Raw genomic sequence first — 15936 nt, forward strand, 5'->3', positions numbered from 1 at the left:
CACCCTGCTGGAGTCGTGACGCGATGATCGCGGATAGGCTACTATTTGTTTTGTTTAATACCAGTGGCAGTTTCTCAGGTTACAGTCTTGAAGCAAATGAGTTAAAAGAGTGCGTGTCTTACGCCATAAGGATGAAAGAATATTATATTGTACAGTTGCGATAAGTATTGAGGCCAAGAACGGTTCTAGCGAGCAGTTAACCGTTTCGTCCATCGTCGTGTTTAATCCCGCAGAGAGTAAGTATTTATTATGTGGTGGTATTGAGTGTGTAAGGACTCTTATGCTATGCTAGCTGTTAGCGTGTAGCAGGATTGCAGCGAGGCCACATGTTTGTCCATTTTAGAGACAAAACATTACAGTTGAAGCTATGTCAGTTCCAGAAGAGTGTGACCAACAAGCACAGAAGAGTGCTTAACGCTGCGCAAAAGTCATGTTGTGATTATATGTAGCAAAAACTGCTAGCGATGTTCCCATTAGCTAGCTTGTCAGCTGTGTTTTGTCAAAACTGGAGTGTTTTATCGTATCCAATCGGGCAAAGTATTATTGCTAGGCCAATATCATTTAATTTCATCCAAGTACTCATTCTGTTTATGCTTTACTTTTAGTACGAGTAATGTAGCTGTATCTATAAGCTGCATCCATTCAGTTCACTACACTGCATGTGTCAATCAAATCTTTGTTCAAGATGTAACGTTAGTTAACTTACTTTGTTTTTAGGTTGTCAGTCACACTCATATGGTTGTACGTTACTTGAGTTTAGTTAAATGTACGGTTTAAGATGTTTTTTCATACAGTCTCTCTCTTTTCGTTAATAAAATACGCATTTACTGAAATACTTGCTTTTGGCAAATTATTAGTATTCTCAGCAACATTCTAGTTTTGACAGACACAGCTTACCCTAAAAACTAGTCCAGATAAAACAAAGTACAGCCACCAATGCTTAAACTAATAGACAATTAAAAGATAATCAAAAAATAAAGCACTTCTGATTTGGGACAAAACATATCTGTAATAATTGTTGTTACAGTAAGTTACTATATGCTTTATAAATCTCAGCCTTTTAATTGAGATTTTCTTTGAGAAGTGATTAATTAGATCATTTCATTCATATTTGTTTTCTTTTTGCTCATTTTTTATGCATCTGTAATTTGCTGGGTCGGTCTGATTTAGGAACCATGTGGTTTGCATATTAGAAGCTTAACTTCTGCTCCAGGGTGTGATGTAGGCTAAATTACATAACAGTGCAAGGCTGTTTGAGGTAAACCCACCTCTTGTCCTACATGAGTTCACAGCCTGGAGTTAGGAAAATAAAGTCTCTGGATCTGTGGGTGGGGGACTGTATTTTCCAGAAAAAAACAGCCCTGATATTCAGTATCCTAGGCCTTTGTGGCAGATTGCAAGTGTCACTCTAAAACATTTTAAAATCATCATATGGCTGGTCTAGTTAAGTCAGAAGAATGTTTTTACTTTGATGGTTTATTTATTAACCTTTAACCAACTTCTTGTATGCCAGCTTTGGGGTTTTGTCTGATAGAACCATTATAAGCCACCTAAGTTAAGTGATATAATGCATGCATAACCATTGGTGTAAATTGTTGAATTGAAAATGCAACCTTTTGTTATTCATGTTTCCCAAACTATTGTTTTGTGTCATGTCTGTCTGCAGGAAGAGGAGAAACATCGTAGCCATTGTGAAAAAGCCCATCACCAGATGAATACCCCTCCTGACCTTCTGTAGTTTGTTTTTCTCTCAAGTGAAGATGGCCCTTCTCTTTCTCTTCAGGCTGCTACACTGATCACCTCCACTGGAACACAAACACACAATGGAGAGAAAACGCCGAAAGAAATGAACTCAAGCCATGGTTTATTCAGGCTATCTATGTTTTGGACATACGCTTTTTTAAAACTGCAAAACTCCTTTAAGAAAACATGATGAGTAATAAACAGAAACAGATCCCAGGGGTCATGATCCCGGGGTTGTGCTTGCTTTGGGCCATGTTAGTTGGTCAGTTTTCTCTGGTGGGCACAGAGGAAAAGAATGGACCTTTTTCCACTCCCTTTCCTCCATCCCTGGATGCTGATGCACTCTTGAGCCCAAACTGTTCACAGTTCACTTTAAAACTGGACTTTTCTACCAAAGTGGTCAAGCATGGTAAGTGATGTCATTCGTTTTTGTTGTTTATCATGATATGTGTAGGTAGTTGTAGTGATTTTTTTTAATAATGCGTTTATACAACAGTTTCTTAAATTGTTTAAAATCTTCAATTTAATAGCCGTTCCAGTTTTGATATTTATAGTGTAACAGCACTGGAAATTATTTTAGAATTGAAAATACAATGAATTTGTGCTCTGTAAATAGAAAATATTAAGAAACATCAGATGTTTGATGTTCAACATTAGTAGTCATTATATGAATTAATAACATTAGGAAAGTTAAGAAATATTAATTTAATCTTCCGAATCTGCATCGGCAGACATAACTCTGAATAATTATTATCGGTGGAGATATTTAAAATCGGTCCATCTCAAAATTAAAATTTTATTGAAACAAATTTTAAGAATCAGAAAGAAAGACATTTTGTTATGTGTTTTTATAATTGTATAATTTGTTTGATATGTAAGGAATAATTGACGACGGGCCATTCAATTTTCGAAAGTTAATGCACACCCGAGGTGATAATGCGGAGTGGCCATTACACCTCGGGTGTGGATTAACTTTCGATAATTGAACGGACCGGAGTCAATTATTCCGCTTATACCACGGTCACAACACCACAAGACGTTGTTACGATGTTTTATCTCAAGACATTTGTATGGTATTTGTCCCGGAATGCACTTGCTGGTAGGACTAATTTCTTACGCATCTCATCTGAAGGCGTTGCTTGAGTCTGCATATGCAGTTTTCCGAGAGCGAGAGGAAGACAGACAGTGCACATGCACACGCGTTTGCTTCACTGAGAGTGAAAAGACAAGTATCTATATTTGATTTGTTTTCGTCGTATTTAACACCCCTGTCGTATAAGAAAAGTATTAAGAGAAAAAAGTGACACGGAGGTTTCTGCGCCAGCTGCGGTTCTCGCAGTGGCATAGCAAGCTTCCTGCTGTGTGTTTTAAGTCCCATTTACCCATTCCACAGACGAATTTAAGATGTTGTTTTTGTTATTTTTGTGCTTCGTGTTTTATCTTTAACCCGCTGATTGTGTCATGTAGTTTGCTGTTACCTTTGATATATGCTTTAGTTTTTCGTCTGAACAGTCCTGTACAGTGCTCTCGCCATTGTTGTTCAAATGTTCATGCATCATAAATATTAATAGTTATTTCTTCTCAGACAATGGAATTTGACTGTCACTTTGTCTGTTGTTAGATACGTATTCACTGGTGGACATAGTAGGCTACATTTAAGTTAAACTTGGCGAAGTGATATGGAACTGTAATGCGGTCAGCAGACCTGGAACACCTTCATAGGTGTGCATTTACCGAAAGTTAATGCATACCCATAGAACGTTTGTCAGCCAATCAGATTGAAGCATTCAACAGCCCCGTGGTATAAATATATAATATTTTTTGTTGATAATTTCAGTGACTCAACTTAAACGTTTTAGTTTATAGCATAGAGAAATAGAGACAACGTTTGTAATTTTCTTTTTGTTTAGGATTTTCATGTAGGCCAATTTTATTGGATTTCAATTCACAGAAAAGTTTTAATAGTTTCAGTAAGCTTGTGCTCCAACAACAACAGTAGTATTTTGATTTGTTTGAAAACAGAAGCTCTTGGTTTGGAACTAGGAGAATGCCGAATTTTCGTGGCTCATATACCATGCATGTTTATATATTTTAGTGCATGATTTAGTGCTGTAATTTAGTTACGAGTGTTGACAATGACAGTTTATTGCACAGAAAGCAGAACGTTTATGGAGTTTAATGTGGGTTTAAAGCAGCTGTTACTCATGCCCTGTAATTTAGGGCAGGACAAAACTTGAGAGCTTCAGGTCAAACAGTCTGTCTCTGTGTTCTAGTGTAATGTACTCCACTGTACTGCAACTCTTGTCAGCAGGCTACCCATTCATTGGCTAGATCCATGCCCTCTGGTGTGCGTGTGCGCGTGCGCGGGCGGGCGGGTATTGAATTCATTGGCAACTGGCCCAGGGTGTGGGCAATGCGTTCCTTAGACTTCATCTCGGTCCAGTGAAGGCCCACATTTCACTGCACTGGGTGTGGTATATGTGTGTGTGTGGGCATACAAGACCTGAACATAAGACAATATTTATAGTGGCCTGATTACTGATCTATAAATGCGCCCTTTGTGCCATCTTCTAACATTTAAGCGATTTCTGCTTCTTTTAATCATAGCTATAAATTGTGGGATTGTTAAAACCTCTTTGTAGTAGTGGTTTCTACTATTAGAAATTAATTGAATTGGTTTGCTTGTGATATTTTTGTATTCATTCTCATATAGTTCTAACTTCATGTGACTTTACTAATCCGCTGTTTTATTCATGTTATGTCGAGAATGATGGCGTCACACAACTTTTCCATGTTGCTATTATTCCCCATTAAGTTAGTGTCTGCTAAATAACAAATGAAATTGCTGCACTCAAAAATATGCTTTAATAAATCTCATAAACTCAAGCAGGATGTTGGGTGTTCCTCCTCTACACCCACCCTGTTGTATTCACAACCTGTATTTTCTATTATAATGTGCAGTTGTTGACTCAAGATTAAGCCGTTTGAATGATGAGTTGACTCCTTGTTTCTGAAGAGGGTTTCCTTCTTTCATTTTAACGCCTACTGTTTGCCTAACTTTGTAGACGTTGCGAGCATTCATGAATGCATGCACTTGTATTTATCTTGTGAGACTTATGAACTGAATGATCAATTATCTCATAGGTTTTCTTGTTTTCATCTCTCCTCTAGAATACATCGTTGCATTTAACGGTTACTTCACAGCCAAGGCTCGAAAGCATTTCATCAGCAGCGCCCTGCGAGATGTGGATGCGGTGAACTGGCGCATCGTGCAGCGCGACAATCCCGCCAGCGATTACCCCAGCGACTTTGAGGTGGTGGAGATACGGCAGGATGCCCGCAGCAGCCTGCTCACCCTGCAGGATCACCCTTACATTAAGAGAGTGACGCCTCAGCGCATGGTTCTTCGCAGCCTCAAACTGGTTGACTGTAAGTCGTTATGTTTCCTCAAAGCACTCACATTTAGCACATGGGCACCACTGAACTCCAGTATTATACTATATTAAACTCAAGCAATAAGAGAGTTCATGTTATATTGCAAGTATAGTCATTGCCAGAGGATGCTTGCATCCACATCCTTGAATGGATTATTGCTTTTATTAATAGGTTACCACAAATAAAAAAAAACATTTTAATAAACTTTTTTGTCCTTAATAAATAAGTACAATCAATAATTGTCACCCTTCCTATAAAAGTTAACAAAACGTTGCTTACATAACTTCATACCCAGTGCACAGTCTTCTTGATCTGCCAAAAGAAACATATTTCTCTGTGTGCTCTCTGTTTTGTATTTCTTTGTGACACCAACGCGTATGGATTGCTTTGATTTTAAGTAAGCCTTCCCAAGCGTGTAATGATTTTGAGATTAGAAAAATGCGGTGAAGTGCAAATAGATATTTCATCAAATCGATATAAAGAGTAGCTCTGGTTTATCAACTTCTCAGCAAGTAGTGTACATTTTGTGTGTGCTGTGGAGTGTGTATTCATAAATTCTGAGGTCACACTTGAACCCTACGGTGTTGTGCACTGGTTACAGGCAGCTGTTGTGCGAGTTGAAATGTCTGGTAATAAATTTGGCTCTTTTGGGTGACTGCGGGGAAGGCGGCAGCAGTAGGGGGTGAATTGAATTGGTAGTGTTTATATACTGCATGGGGTGGAGGAAATGGCTCTCAGAAGAGCTTTAGGTGAACGATTGCTGTGTCTTTGCTCAGTGAGTTCCCCACTGCTAGACTAAAAAAGAAGTCTCTCCACCATGCAAATTCACTGTCAGTGTGTAGAACTCCAGGAGAGTGATTACTGTTTACTAGCTCAAATCCGGTATATTAACAACCATTTCCTCTGTTAACACCTTCCTTTACCAGAATCCCTTTACACAAGCCCCAGTGCTCCTGTGAAATGCTTCCTTTAGGAACAACCAATGGTTTTTATCTTTATAACATTAAGCACAAAAGATGCTTTGACTCCCAGGGAGCACACATACTGATCTAACGTAGTGCTTAAAGGTGTCGTTCCCCGTGATGCCAATTTTCAACCTTTAGTTAGTGTGTAATGTTGCTGTTAGAGCATAAACAATATCTGCAAAATGATAAAGCTCAAAGTTCAATGCCAAGCGAGATATTGTCTTTAACAGAATTTGCTTTTCAAGGACTACAGAGAACGGCTGCAATCGGACTACAGCCCTTTACTTCTCGGGTACATGATGTCACTATTCCGAGTTTTTGAAAAACCTCCGCCCAAAGGAATATGCCAAAAAAGGGGGTCGAGACCTTCCTTAGAGAAGAGGAAGAGCCGCTGGGGAGTAGTGTTTGGTTATCAGAGATTGTAAACATTTGACTGAGCTACGCGCTAAACTACTTTCACTTTCATCACCAACGGTCAAGTAACAGCTTCCATGACTTTAACATCGGCTGTGAAGGCTGTTCTGTGTAATACACTGATATTGTGTGTGTGTGTGCGCATACCTCTAAAACACTTCTATGAAATGTCCTCTGAAGTCCTGCTTGCAAATGTCTCCTAGTCAGTCTGCTTGTTTTATTATCCAATTTAGATCCAATATAATTCTGGTATTAGTGTTAATTAATATAACCGGTCTGGCGCCAATCGGTCCGGTGTCATTTCCCTCGCCATAGTAGGAAAAACGCATATTTTTAACTGATGAAGTGAAGTTGACGCCATTGTTACTGTTTATTGATAAAAGCCAAAGTTTATGAATACACGTGCACTGAGAGGGGCACCGACCAATCACAACAGCCTGAGAAGCGGAAGCTCGCTGATATGGTATGGATGGGACATCTTCAGACACATGCTTTAAGCGTGGAACCAATCACGACAGACTGGGTCAGCTTTACCAATCAGAGTGTTTCGGAGGGAGGGACTTTATAGAAACCAGAAAAAATCCAATTGTTTTGTGAGAAGAGGGACAGCACAACAATAGTTAACAATAGACTTGAAATATGTGAAATATAAAGCGTTTTTTGAAACTAGAAACATGAACTTCCATTGTTAAACACCCCAAAAACATAATCAAAGCTTTGAAAACAGCCAAAGAATGGCACCTTTAAATGCAGGGACAGTTCACCCCAAAATAAGTTGCTCAATGTTTTTTTTCCTGATAAACACGGAGAAAGATATTTGGAAGAATGCTTTTAACCAAAACAATTCTTGGCCACCATTGACTACCATAGTATGGAAAATTACAATGGTAGGCAAAAGTGCCCCAGAACTGTTTGCTTTCCTACATTCTTCAAAATGTCTTTTGTGTTGAACAGAAAAACAGAATTTACAAAGCAATTTTCCTACTACTATGTAATTTGGATTGCTTTAAGGATGAATGTGTGTGCTTTTTGTTGCTAACATGACATTTTTTGTAAATTGTATTTGTTTGCCTCATAATTTACTCACATAATCCCAGATGTATGAGCGAATTTTCATATTTTGGTCTACTATTCCTTCAGTGTAAATGCTATCAGTCTTTTCCTTCTCCAGTCTGCATGCCAACACACTTTTCCTCAGTCATTTTAGGCCATATCTGAGACAAAGAGACCCAACTAATAGCAGCTAAGAATGTATTTGTTCCTCTTACAGAAGCCATAGTGCCTTTAAGGACGGTCATGATTTAAAGGGTATATAATATGCAACTAATTATCATGTAAATGATGTCAGGGTCAGCTGTACAAGAGCGTGAGCCAGAGATTAAAATGTAATGTAATATAATTGCAGCATGTGCTGTAGTCTGGTCTGTCTGTCTGGCTCGAGGGGGAATTAAGCAGTAATCAGCCCAAGAGGATGCCTGACATGTCGAAGTTGGTCGAAGTGGTTAGCTCCGGTAATTCAGCCACACTTTCACACCTACGTTTCCCTGCCAAGTGCTTCGTCTGCACTATTTTAGAGCTTTTTCAGTCTTTACCTTCTCTCATCTACATCAATGTGAAGCTTTCCATAAAGGCTTGTAAGGTGTTGTTTCTAGGGCTGTCACGATTAGGAAACTTGGCTGACGATTAATTGTCTAATAAATCATTGCGATTATGACGATTAATTGCTTTGACTTTTAATTCTCATACATTTTTTATTCAGCTTTGAAACGACCATATTTTTCTGAATATAAAGACTGTTTCTTTTTCTTGGAAATACATAGGAAAAAATTGGGTCATACTTAATTTACAAGTATTTGGCGGTTGTATTATTGACAGGTAAAAGCCTAAACCTTAAGTAAATTGATCAGGAGTGAATTGAAGCCACCATTAAAATGCTATCAGTCATAGAAAAGCTTCTAGTCTGTTTTTTTCTCACTTGCAAGACTACAATAAAAGTTTACTTCTATGTTAATGAGATTTTGGTAAACTGGTTTTCACACTGAAATAATATTAAATTGTACTGCAGGTTATTTTTATGGTATATGCTTTAGTTTTTTTTAAAGTGATTGTGTTGTGGTGGTACATTTTACAAGTATTACCATGTTTTAGTTACAATATATACAATAAAATATGCAGATGCACTACAGCTCCACCTAGTGTCTTCTATAGAGATGTGCAATAATTGCGATGATCTGAAACCATCGTGATGAGGTCAAACAATCGCGATGAGACGATTATTTCATAATCGTGACAGCCCTTGTTGTTTCTTCTCCAACTCACAATTATTCAAGGGGGGAATTAAAATGCTAATGGTGTGTTGTGCACATTTTTAGAGTATTTTTAGAGGTTTGAAGTATTTGTTTTAAAGAAACAGTTTTGGGTTATGGGATCAGGATGTGCACCACGGTATGTCTCTGTCTAAAATGGACCATGTGCTTTAATATTGCTCTCATTTCTTTCTGCCTCTGTTTCAGCGGGCGCTGATGGAGGATCCCAATGCAATGACACGCGCTGGGTTCAGAAGTGGCAGTCATGGCAATCATCAAGGCCGCTTAGAAGGACCAGTCTGTCTCTGAGCTCTGGTTTCTGGCATGCCACAGGCAGACACTCCAGTCGGCGTCTTCTACGGGCCATCCCCAGACACGTCGCCCAGATACTGCAGGCAGACGTGCTCTGGCAGATGGGACACACTGGTGCGTATTTGTGTGTGTGTGTGTGTGTATTTACATGACTTTTAATCATTTAGAAGATAAGGATTTGAGAAATATGTATTGTATTGTATTGTCTGTGTGATCCTGTACAGGCTCTGGAGTGAAGGTAGCTGTATTTGACACTGGGCTGAGTGAGAAGCACCCTCACTTTAAGAATGTTAAGGAAAGAACCAACTGGACCAATGAGAAAACACTGGATGATGGTAGGGCGTGTGTTGAGCTCTATGAGAAGTTGACTAAATCAACTCAGACCAAACCTTTTTTATTTTATTTTATCTTTGTCTTTCCTTCTGCAGGGTTGGGTCACGGTACCTTTGTGGCTGGGGTTATTGCCAGCATGAGAGAATGCCAGGGCTTTGCTCCTGATTCTGAGCTACATATCTTCAGGGTTTTTACCAATAACCAGGTATCGCACAAACAGTTCAGTTCTAGTATACTTTAATAAGATTAGCTATGGAGCATGCCTTGAACACATCTGATTAGCTGTATTCTTTTAGGTATCCTACACTTCCTGGTTCTTAGATGCCTTCAACTATGCCATCCTGAAAAAGATAGATGTCTTAAACCTCAGTATAGGGGGACCAGACTTCATGGACCATCCGTTTGTAGATAAGGTATAGACAGAAATAAAACAAATGAAATCTGGGGGGGAAGTGCGGTTAATTCTCACTGCTCAACTCTCCCGTCTGTGTTCAACAAGGTTTGGGAGCTCACGGCCAACAAGGTGATTATGGTGTCTGCTATTGGCAATGATGGTCCATTGTACGGGTAAGTGTATCAGTCCAAGGTCAAGTTCAATTACATTTGACCAACAGGATTGATTGATTTATTTGTGTCTTCCAGGACCCTGAACAATCCAGCGGATCAGATGGATGTTATTGGTGTGGGAGGGATTGATTTTGAGGACAACATTGCCAGGTTCTCATCTCGTGGCATGACTACATGGGTGTGTTTACATATTTTCGTGCAGCTGCCATGAGGCTTGTCATTACATGCACATATTGAATTGACATAAAAAGGCAGACGTCTATCTCCAAACAGAAAGTTGGAGCTTTCATGGACTTCTCAGCGAATAGATTAAAGAGTTCTGAACACTTCAAAGGGCTCCGTTACAGTTCTTTATTGAACCCTTGAAGAAGTTCATAGATTTTAAGGCTTTGTAAATGTATAATAGCATCACTGTCCTCTCAAAACCTTGGATTTCCAAATTCACTGTTTTTCAGGGAATGGGGAAAACGCTGTACTTTTTAAATGATTAAATACTGTGTGACAAACACTCTTTAATACTTTTTATTGGTTTGATATTTTCAAAACCCAGTGACAAACATAAAGGGTGACTAATAATAATGATTAATTTAATTTAATTAACAAAAAATGAAAATCACAAAATATGGAGATACAAGGTTTCAGAAGGACAGCAGCAATATATAGGGTTGTCCTAAAGTTACATTAGTCAATAGCAATTGCAATTACTAGGGTCTTGATAGTAATTTTGGTAGCATAGAAAATGTTAAATAAATAACATATTAATTGAGAAACAAAATAATTGTTTGACTAGGTAAATTGCTGATCAGTCAATAATAAACGGAAACAAATTACAAGCAATCGAATAAATATTGAACGAAGAGAAATACATAGGTAAACGCTACATAATTTTGCTTTATTAATATGCAAAACAGATTGTGCCACAATTGTAATGCGTATGTTGTTTTATCATAATGACATTTTCAAAATCATTCATGCTAAAGTATTATGGGTGGTTTACATATTAATACAATGTTAGCAAGCTGCGGAGGATTGTAGAATTTTGACTGTTACATACACTGCACACTTTCACACTCATTACAGTTTCAGTCTCTCGTCTTGACTGGGTTTCATCATTGTTTTGACTCATGTGTGCTATCTGTTGATCAGGAACTGCCGGGTGGCTATGGCAGGGTGAAGCCTGACATCGTGACTTATGGCTCGGGTGTACGCGGCTCAGGGTTGAAGGAAGGCTGTCGTTCTCTCTCGGGCACCAGTGTTGCATCACCTGTGGTGGCTGGAGCTGTCACACTGCTTGCTAGGTGAGCGTAAGAGTAAAAGCAAATGACCAGAATGCTTTGCATTTGATGTTTACAGACTTGCTAGCGACTGGTGTGGAGAACAAAGGTGTTTATTTTGCAAATGTAGTAGGGATTTGTGTCCTTTTCTTTGTGAAGATTGTGTTTGTTGATCGGCATGATAAAACAACATTGCTCTCATTTTCATTAGTCATCTATAGTTCTTGACTCTATCCATCTTTTTGTATTCATGGCCTCTGACTCATGTTTGCAGCATATAAATAGTATTCTCCTGAGTCATACAAGATGATCTCCATATCGCTTGTTTTTATAGAAACTCTGTTTAAATGTCTTATAGCACTGTATTGAACAGAGAGTTGATAAACCCAGCCAGCATGAAGCAAGCTCTGATCGCGTCAGCTCGCAGGCTGCCGGGTGTCAACATGTTTGAGCAAGGCCATGGCAAACTCGATCTGCTCAGAGCCTACCAGATCCTTAACAGCTACAAGCCACAAGCCAGGTATTTCTCATACATTTACATTTATGCATTTGGCAGACACTTTTATCCAAAGCGACTTACATTGCATTGTACTGATACCGTTCACCCTATTCATTAACTAGCATTCTGCTCACGTAGCTTGGATTCTCAATTCATGCTTCTTTATTCATGTATGCTTATCATGGTTAATTAAAATGTAGCCTCTGACACACCCATATTCTGCCCGATTGTGGAATACATTTAAGACAGTTCAGTGAGGTCAATGTCATCCAATGAATTTTTGATTCTTCAGCTTGAGTCCTAGCTACATAGATCTGACCGAGTGCCCGTACATGTGGCCCTACTGTTCTCAGCCTATTTACTATGGCGGCATGCCAACTATTGTCAACGTGACCATTCTTAATGGTATGGGCGTGACCGGAAGGATTGTGGACAAGGTAGGTAAAAAATACAAATATGAATCATCAAACTAATGATGATTAATTTTCCAATAAGATGTCTTATTTTTTTAACACAGCCCATCTGGCAGCCGTACATTCCTCAGAATGGGGATTATGTAGACGTTGCAGTATCTTACTCACCAGTGCTCTGGCCCTGGGCTGGATACCTGGCTGTCTCAATATCTGTGGCCAAGAAAGCTGCATCATGGGAAGGCATCGCTCAGGGTCATGTCATGGTCACGGTGGCATCGCCAGCAGAGAATGATGTGAGTTACAGAATGACCGTGACTGTAAGATTATGTTTTGAGGTCTAAAGGGTAGATTGTGCAGATTGTAAGCAACTGTGGTCTGTGTTTTCTGTGTGCAGTCAGCAATAGGTGGTGAGATGATATCCACGGTGAAGCTACCAGTGAAGGTAAAGATTGTCCCCACTCCCCCACGCAGTAAAAGGATCCTGTGGGATCAGTACCATAACCTTCGCTACCCGCCTGGTTACTTTCCCAGAGACAACCTGCGCATGAAGAACGATCCTCTTGACTGGTGAGTTAAAATTGCAAATTTACATTATAGAGAATGGAGGATGCCATTTTTTACACCTCCAATATCAATTTGTTTCCTGTAAAAATGCTGTAGATTATTTTCTGTCTCTCGTTTTTTAAAGGAATGGTGATCATATTCATACCAACTTCAGAGACATGTACCAGCACCTTCGGAGCATGGGCTATTTTATTGAGGTCTTGGGTGCACCAATCACATGCTTTGATGCCAGTCAGTATGGTAAGTGTTAATCCAAGAAACCCCTTATAGTAAAGGATGAATGGTTTTCACGATTCTTCTTGTCTTGTGATAGAATGAGACTTATAGACCTGCTTAAAGTAATGCCTGTGTGTGTGTGTGTGTGTGTGTTTAGGGACCTTACTGATGGTGGACAGTGAGGAAGAATATTTCCCAGAGGAGATCACCAAGTTGAGAAGAGACATAGAAAATGGGCTGTCTCTCATCATCTTTAGTGACTGGTACAATACATCAGTCATGAGAAAAGTCAAGTTTTATGATGAGAACACCAGGTACTAAGTACTACATCATCACTTGTCTCTCAAATGATATTCCAAATGGACTAAATGTACAACTAGGTTTTACACAATTTCTTCAATCAAATGATGGTAAATTTTGAGATGTCCTTTGTTTTTGCAGGCAATGGTGGATGCCGGACACAGGGGGCGCTAATGTGCCAGCATTGAATGACCTGATCTCTTTGTGGGGTATGGCCTTTAGTGATGGCCTATATGAGGGAGACTTTACAATGGCTGATCATGACAGTAAGATGATTTCTATGTCTTTGTTTTGCTACTTGCATTAGTACACTTTGCACAAACACATGTTCTTCCTCTTAAATTATTGACAATTAATAAAGATATTAAATGAAGACATCTGTTTTGAATCAAAAATCATTTTTCTTTTTGTTTTTACATTTATTTAGTACACTACTGTCTCTATATATTTAAAAAATGTGTCTAAATCATATGTATAATTTGTTTTGTAGTGTATTATGCCTCTGGGTGCAGCATCGCTCGTTTTCCAGAAGATGGGATTGTTATTGGTCAGACCTTAAAGGATCAAGGTACACACCTCACTTCACTGCTGTAGCCATGGAGACTGACTAAAAGCGCTCCCTGTTTCTTCATCCTCTTGTTATTGTTATCTGACATCCTCAAATTTCTAGGACTGGAGGTCTTGAAACAAGAGACTGCAGTGGTGGACAATGTGCCTGTGCTTGGACTGTACCAAACACCCATTGAAGGGGGAGGACGCATAGTACTCTACGGAGACTCCAACTGCATTGACGACAGTCACAGACAGAAAGGTAATGTGTATGTTCAGTGTATTAGTGTGGAGAGATGTACTTTAAAACAATTTTGACACATAACCATGTCATGTAATTCTTTGTTTAGACTGTTTTTGGCTTCTGGATGCTCTGCTGCAATACACCTCTTATAGCATGACTGCACCCAGCCTCATCCACTCTAAAAACAGAATGGTGCCCCCTACAGGCGCAGACAGACCATTACCACAAAGATTGGAAGGTATGTTCCAGTATTTTTTTTGTCTTTACACACCGGATATATATGAGGGCTAATCTTTTTCTCTTTAATTCTATTAGGTAATCACCTCTACCGTTACTCCAAAGTGCTGGAGGCTCATCTGGGTGACCCTAAGCCACGTCCACTGCCTGCATGCCCTCATCTGTCTTGGGCTAAACCCCAACCACTTAATGAAACTGCTCCCAGGTCAGTACAGTTGAGAACGGAGCCATTCTCAACTACTGCAGAGTGAATAGAGATGCATCTTATTAATGGATTTCCTTTTTTAATAAAGACATTTCACAGTAAGTTTGTTCTTTTCCATTTTTAGCAATCTGTGGAAGCACCAGAAGCTCCTGTCAGTGGACCTGGACAAGGTGGTTTTGCCTAATGTGAGGCCATATCGGCCTCAGGTTCGACCCTTGTCTCCTGGGGAAAGTGGAGCATGGGACATCCCAGGAGGTGAGGAAAAAACTTGATCAGAAAATAAACATAGAAATCTTAAAAGAAAATGCGTTGCTGTAATCCATCTTTTTTTTTCAGGAATAATGCCGGGCCGCTATAATCAAGAAGTAGGCCAGACCATCCCAGTGTTTGCATTTCTTGGTGCCATGGTCGTGCTTTCCTTCTTCGTGGTGCAGTTGACCAAGGCCAAGAACAAACCCAAGCGCAGGAAACCCAGAGTGAAACGGCCACTTTACCTTCAACAACAGTCACAACAAACCCCCAGCCGAAACCCCACAGTTTGAATGGCCACACAAGAACATGCCACATCTGGACAAACAGGGAACAGTCTTCCCTGAAGTGTGCGTGTGTTGCTGTGGGCTTGTGGTGATGAGATTGAACTCTGAAAGGTTTCATGTTCTTATGATGAACCTGCCATCTGCGCCCAGATAAGAGCCTCGCCTGGACATCAGTGTTCCCTTTCCAATCTTTGTTCCACAAATGCCTTTCAATTCAGCGACCAAATGGAGGAATGTTTTGTTTTTTAATTTATTGACAATTAATTGAGTATTGACCCTTGTTTTGTATGTCAAAAATGGACAACAGACACCAGCCATTCAGTTTCCTATTCAAACACACTGAATTTCCATGTCCTTGTTTTTGTATTTTGTCAAAATGTGTTTTTATAAAATGGGTGTGTGCTTACATCTTTGTAAATAGCCAGCAGGATTTCAATGTTGTTGGTGCGGAGAATCAATGTTTAAAATATATCCCATCTGATATAAACCAGAAACCTTGTCTCTGTCTTTGTAATGGATCTGAAAGTCTTAAGATAAGGGCTACAAAGAATAGGCAAGAACAATTAGCATCTGGTTTCTCTAAAGGATGATTCAGCTAAACTGTCAGGTATTTATGACTATAGACTTGTTGTTTTTTGCTGATGTCAATGATGGATGAACCTGTTTGTCCTTTGTTTGCATTAGATAAATGAAGCTGTCAATGTTTTTGTAGCCCTCTGGTATGGATGAATATTGTACTGCTCAGAATATTCTTGTGGATGAGGGCCATATTTGGCTTGGGTCCATCTCTTTTTGTAGTTGTCCTTATCGCATAGGTTCCTGCA

The 15936-nt window shown here is 39.4% G+C and overlaps 1 protein-coding gene across 1 annotated transcript; it reads left to right on the forward strand.

Moving 5' to 3' along the window:
- The first annotated feature begins 71 nt into the window (after positions 1-71).
- On the forward strand, positions 72-15626 carry mbtps1 (membrane-bound transcription factor peptidase, site 1). The gene is made up of 23 exons (XM_057348543.1): positions 72-236; positions 1667-2152; positions 4915-5172; positions 9071-9289; positions 9400-9510; positions 9604-9713; positions 9805-9921; positions 10008-10075; positions 10151-10253; positions 11222-11373; positions 11708-11869; positions 12141-12285; positions 12366-12554; positions 12656-12828; positions 12950-13065; positions 13199-13355; positions 13483-13607; positions 13832-13909; positions 14012-14152; positions 14241-14372; positions 14450-14576; positions 14701-14831; positions 14913-15626. The coding sequence occupies exons 2-23, from the start codon at positions 1930-1932 to the stop codon at positions 15116-15118; spliced, it is 3243 nt and encodes a 1080-aa protein (XP_057204526.1). The 5' UTR covers positions 72-236; positions 1667-1929; the 3' UTR covers positions 15119-15626.
- The last annotated feature ends 310 nt before the right edge of the window (positions 15627-15936 follow it).

This window comes from Triplophysa rosa, linkage group LG12 (genome assembly GCF_024868665.1).
Source record: "Triplophysa rosa linkage group LG12, Trosa_1v2, whole genome shotgun sequence".
Lineage (NCBI taxonomy): Eukaryota > Metazoa > Chordata > Actinopteri > Cypriniformes > Nemacheilidae > Triplophysa > Triplophysa rosa.

Excerpts from the sequence above, each read along its gene's own strand:
- mbtps1 (XM_057348543.1), top strand. The coding sequence starts at position 1,930 with ATGATGAGTAATAAACAGAAACAGATCCCAGGGGTCATGATCCCGGGG. Across the intron at positions 2,153-4,914 it reads TACCAAAGTGGTCAAGCATG|AATACATCGTTGCATTTAAC; the intron begins GTAAGTGATGTC and ends TCTCTCCTCTAG. Across the intron at positions 11,374-11,707 it reads GCTGTCACACTGCTTGCTAG|CACTGTATTGAACAGAGAGT; the intron begins GTGAGCGTAAGA and ends AATGTCTTATAG.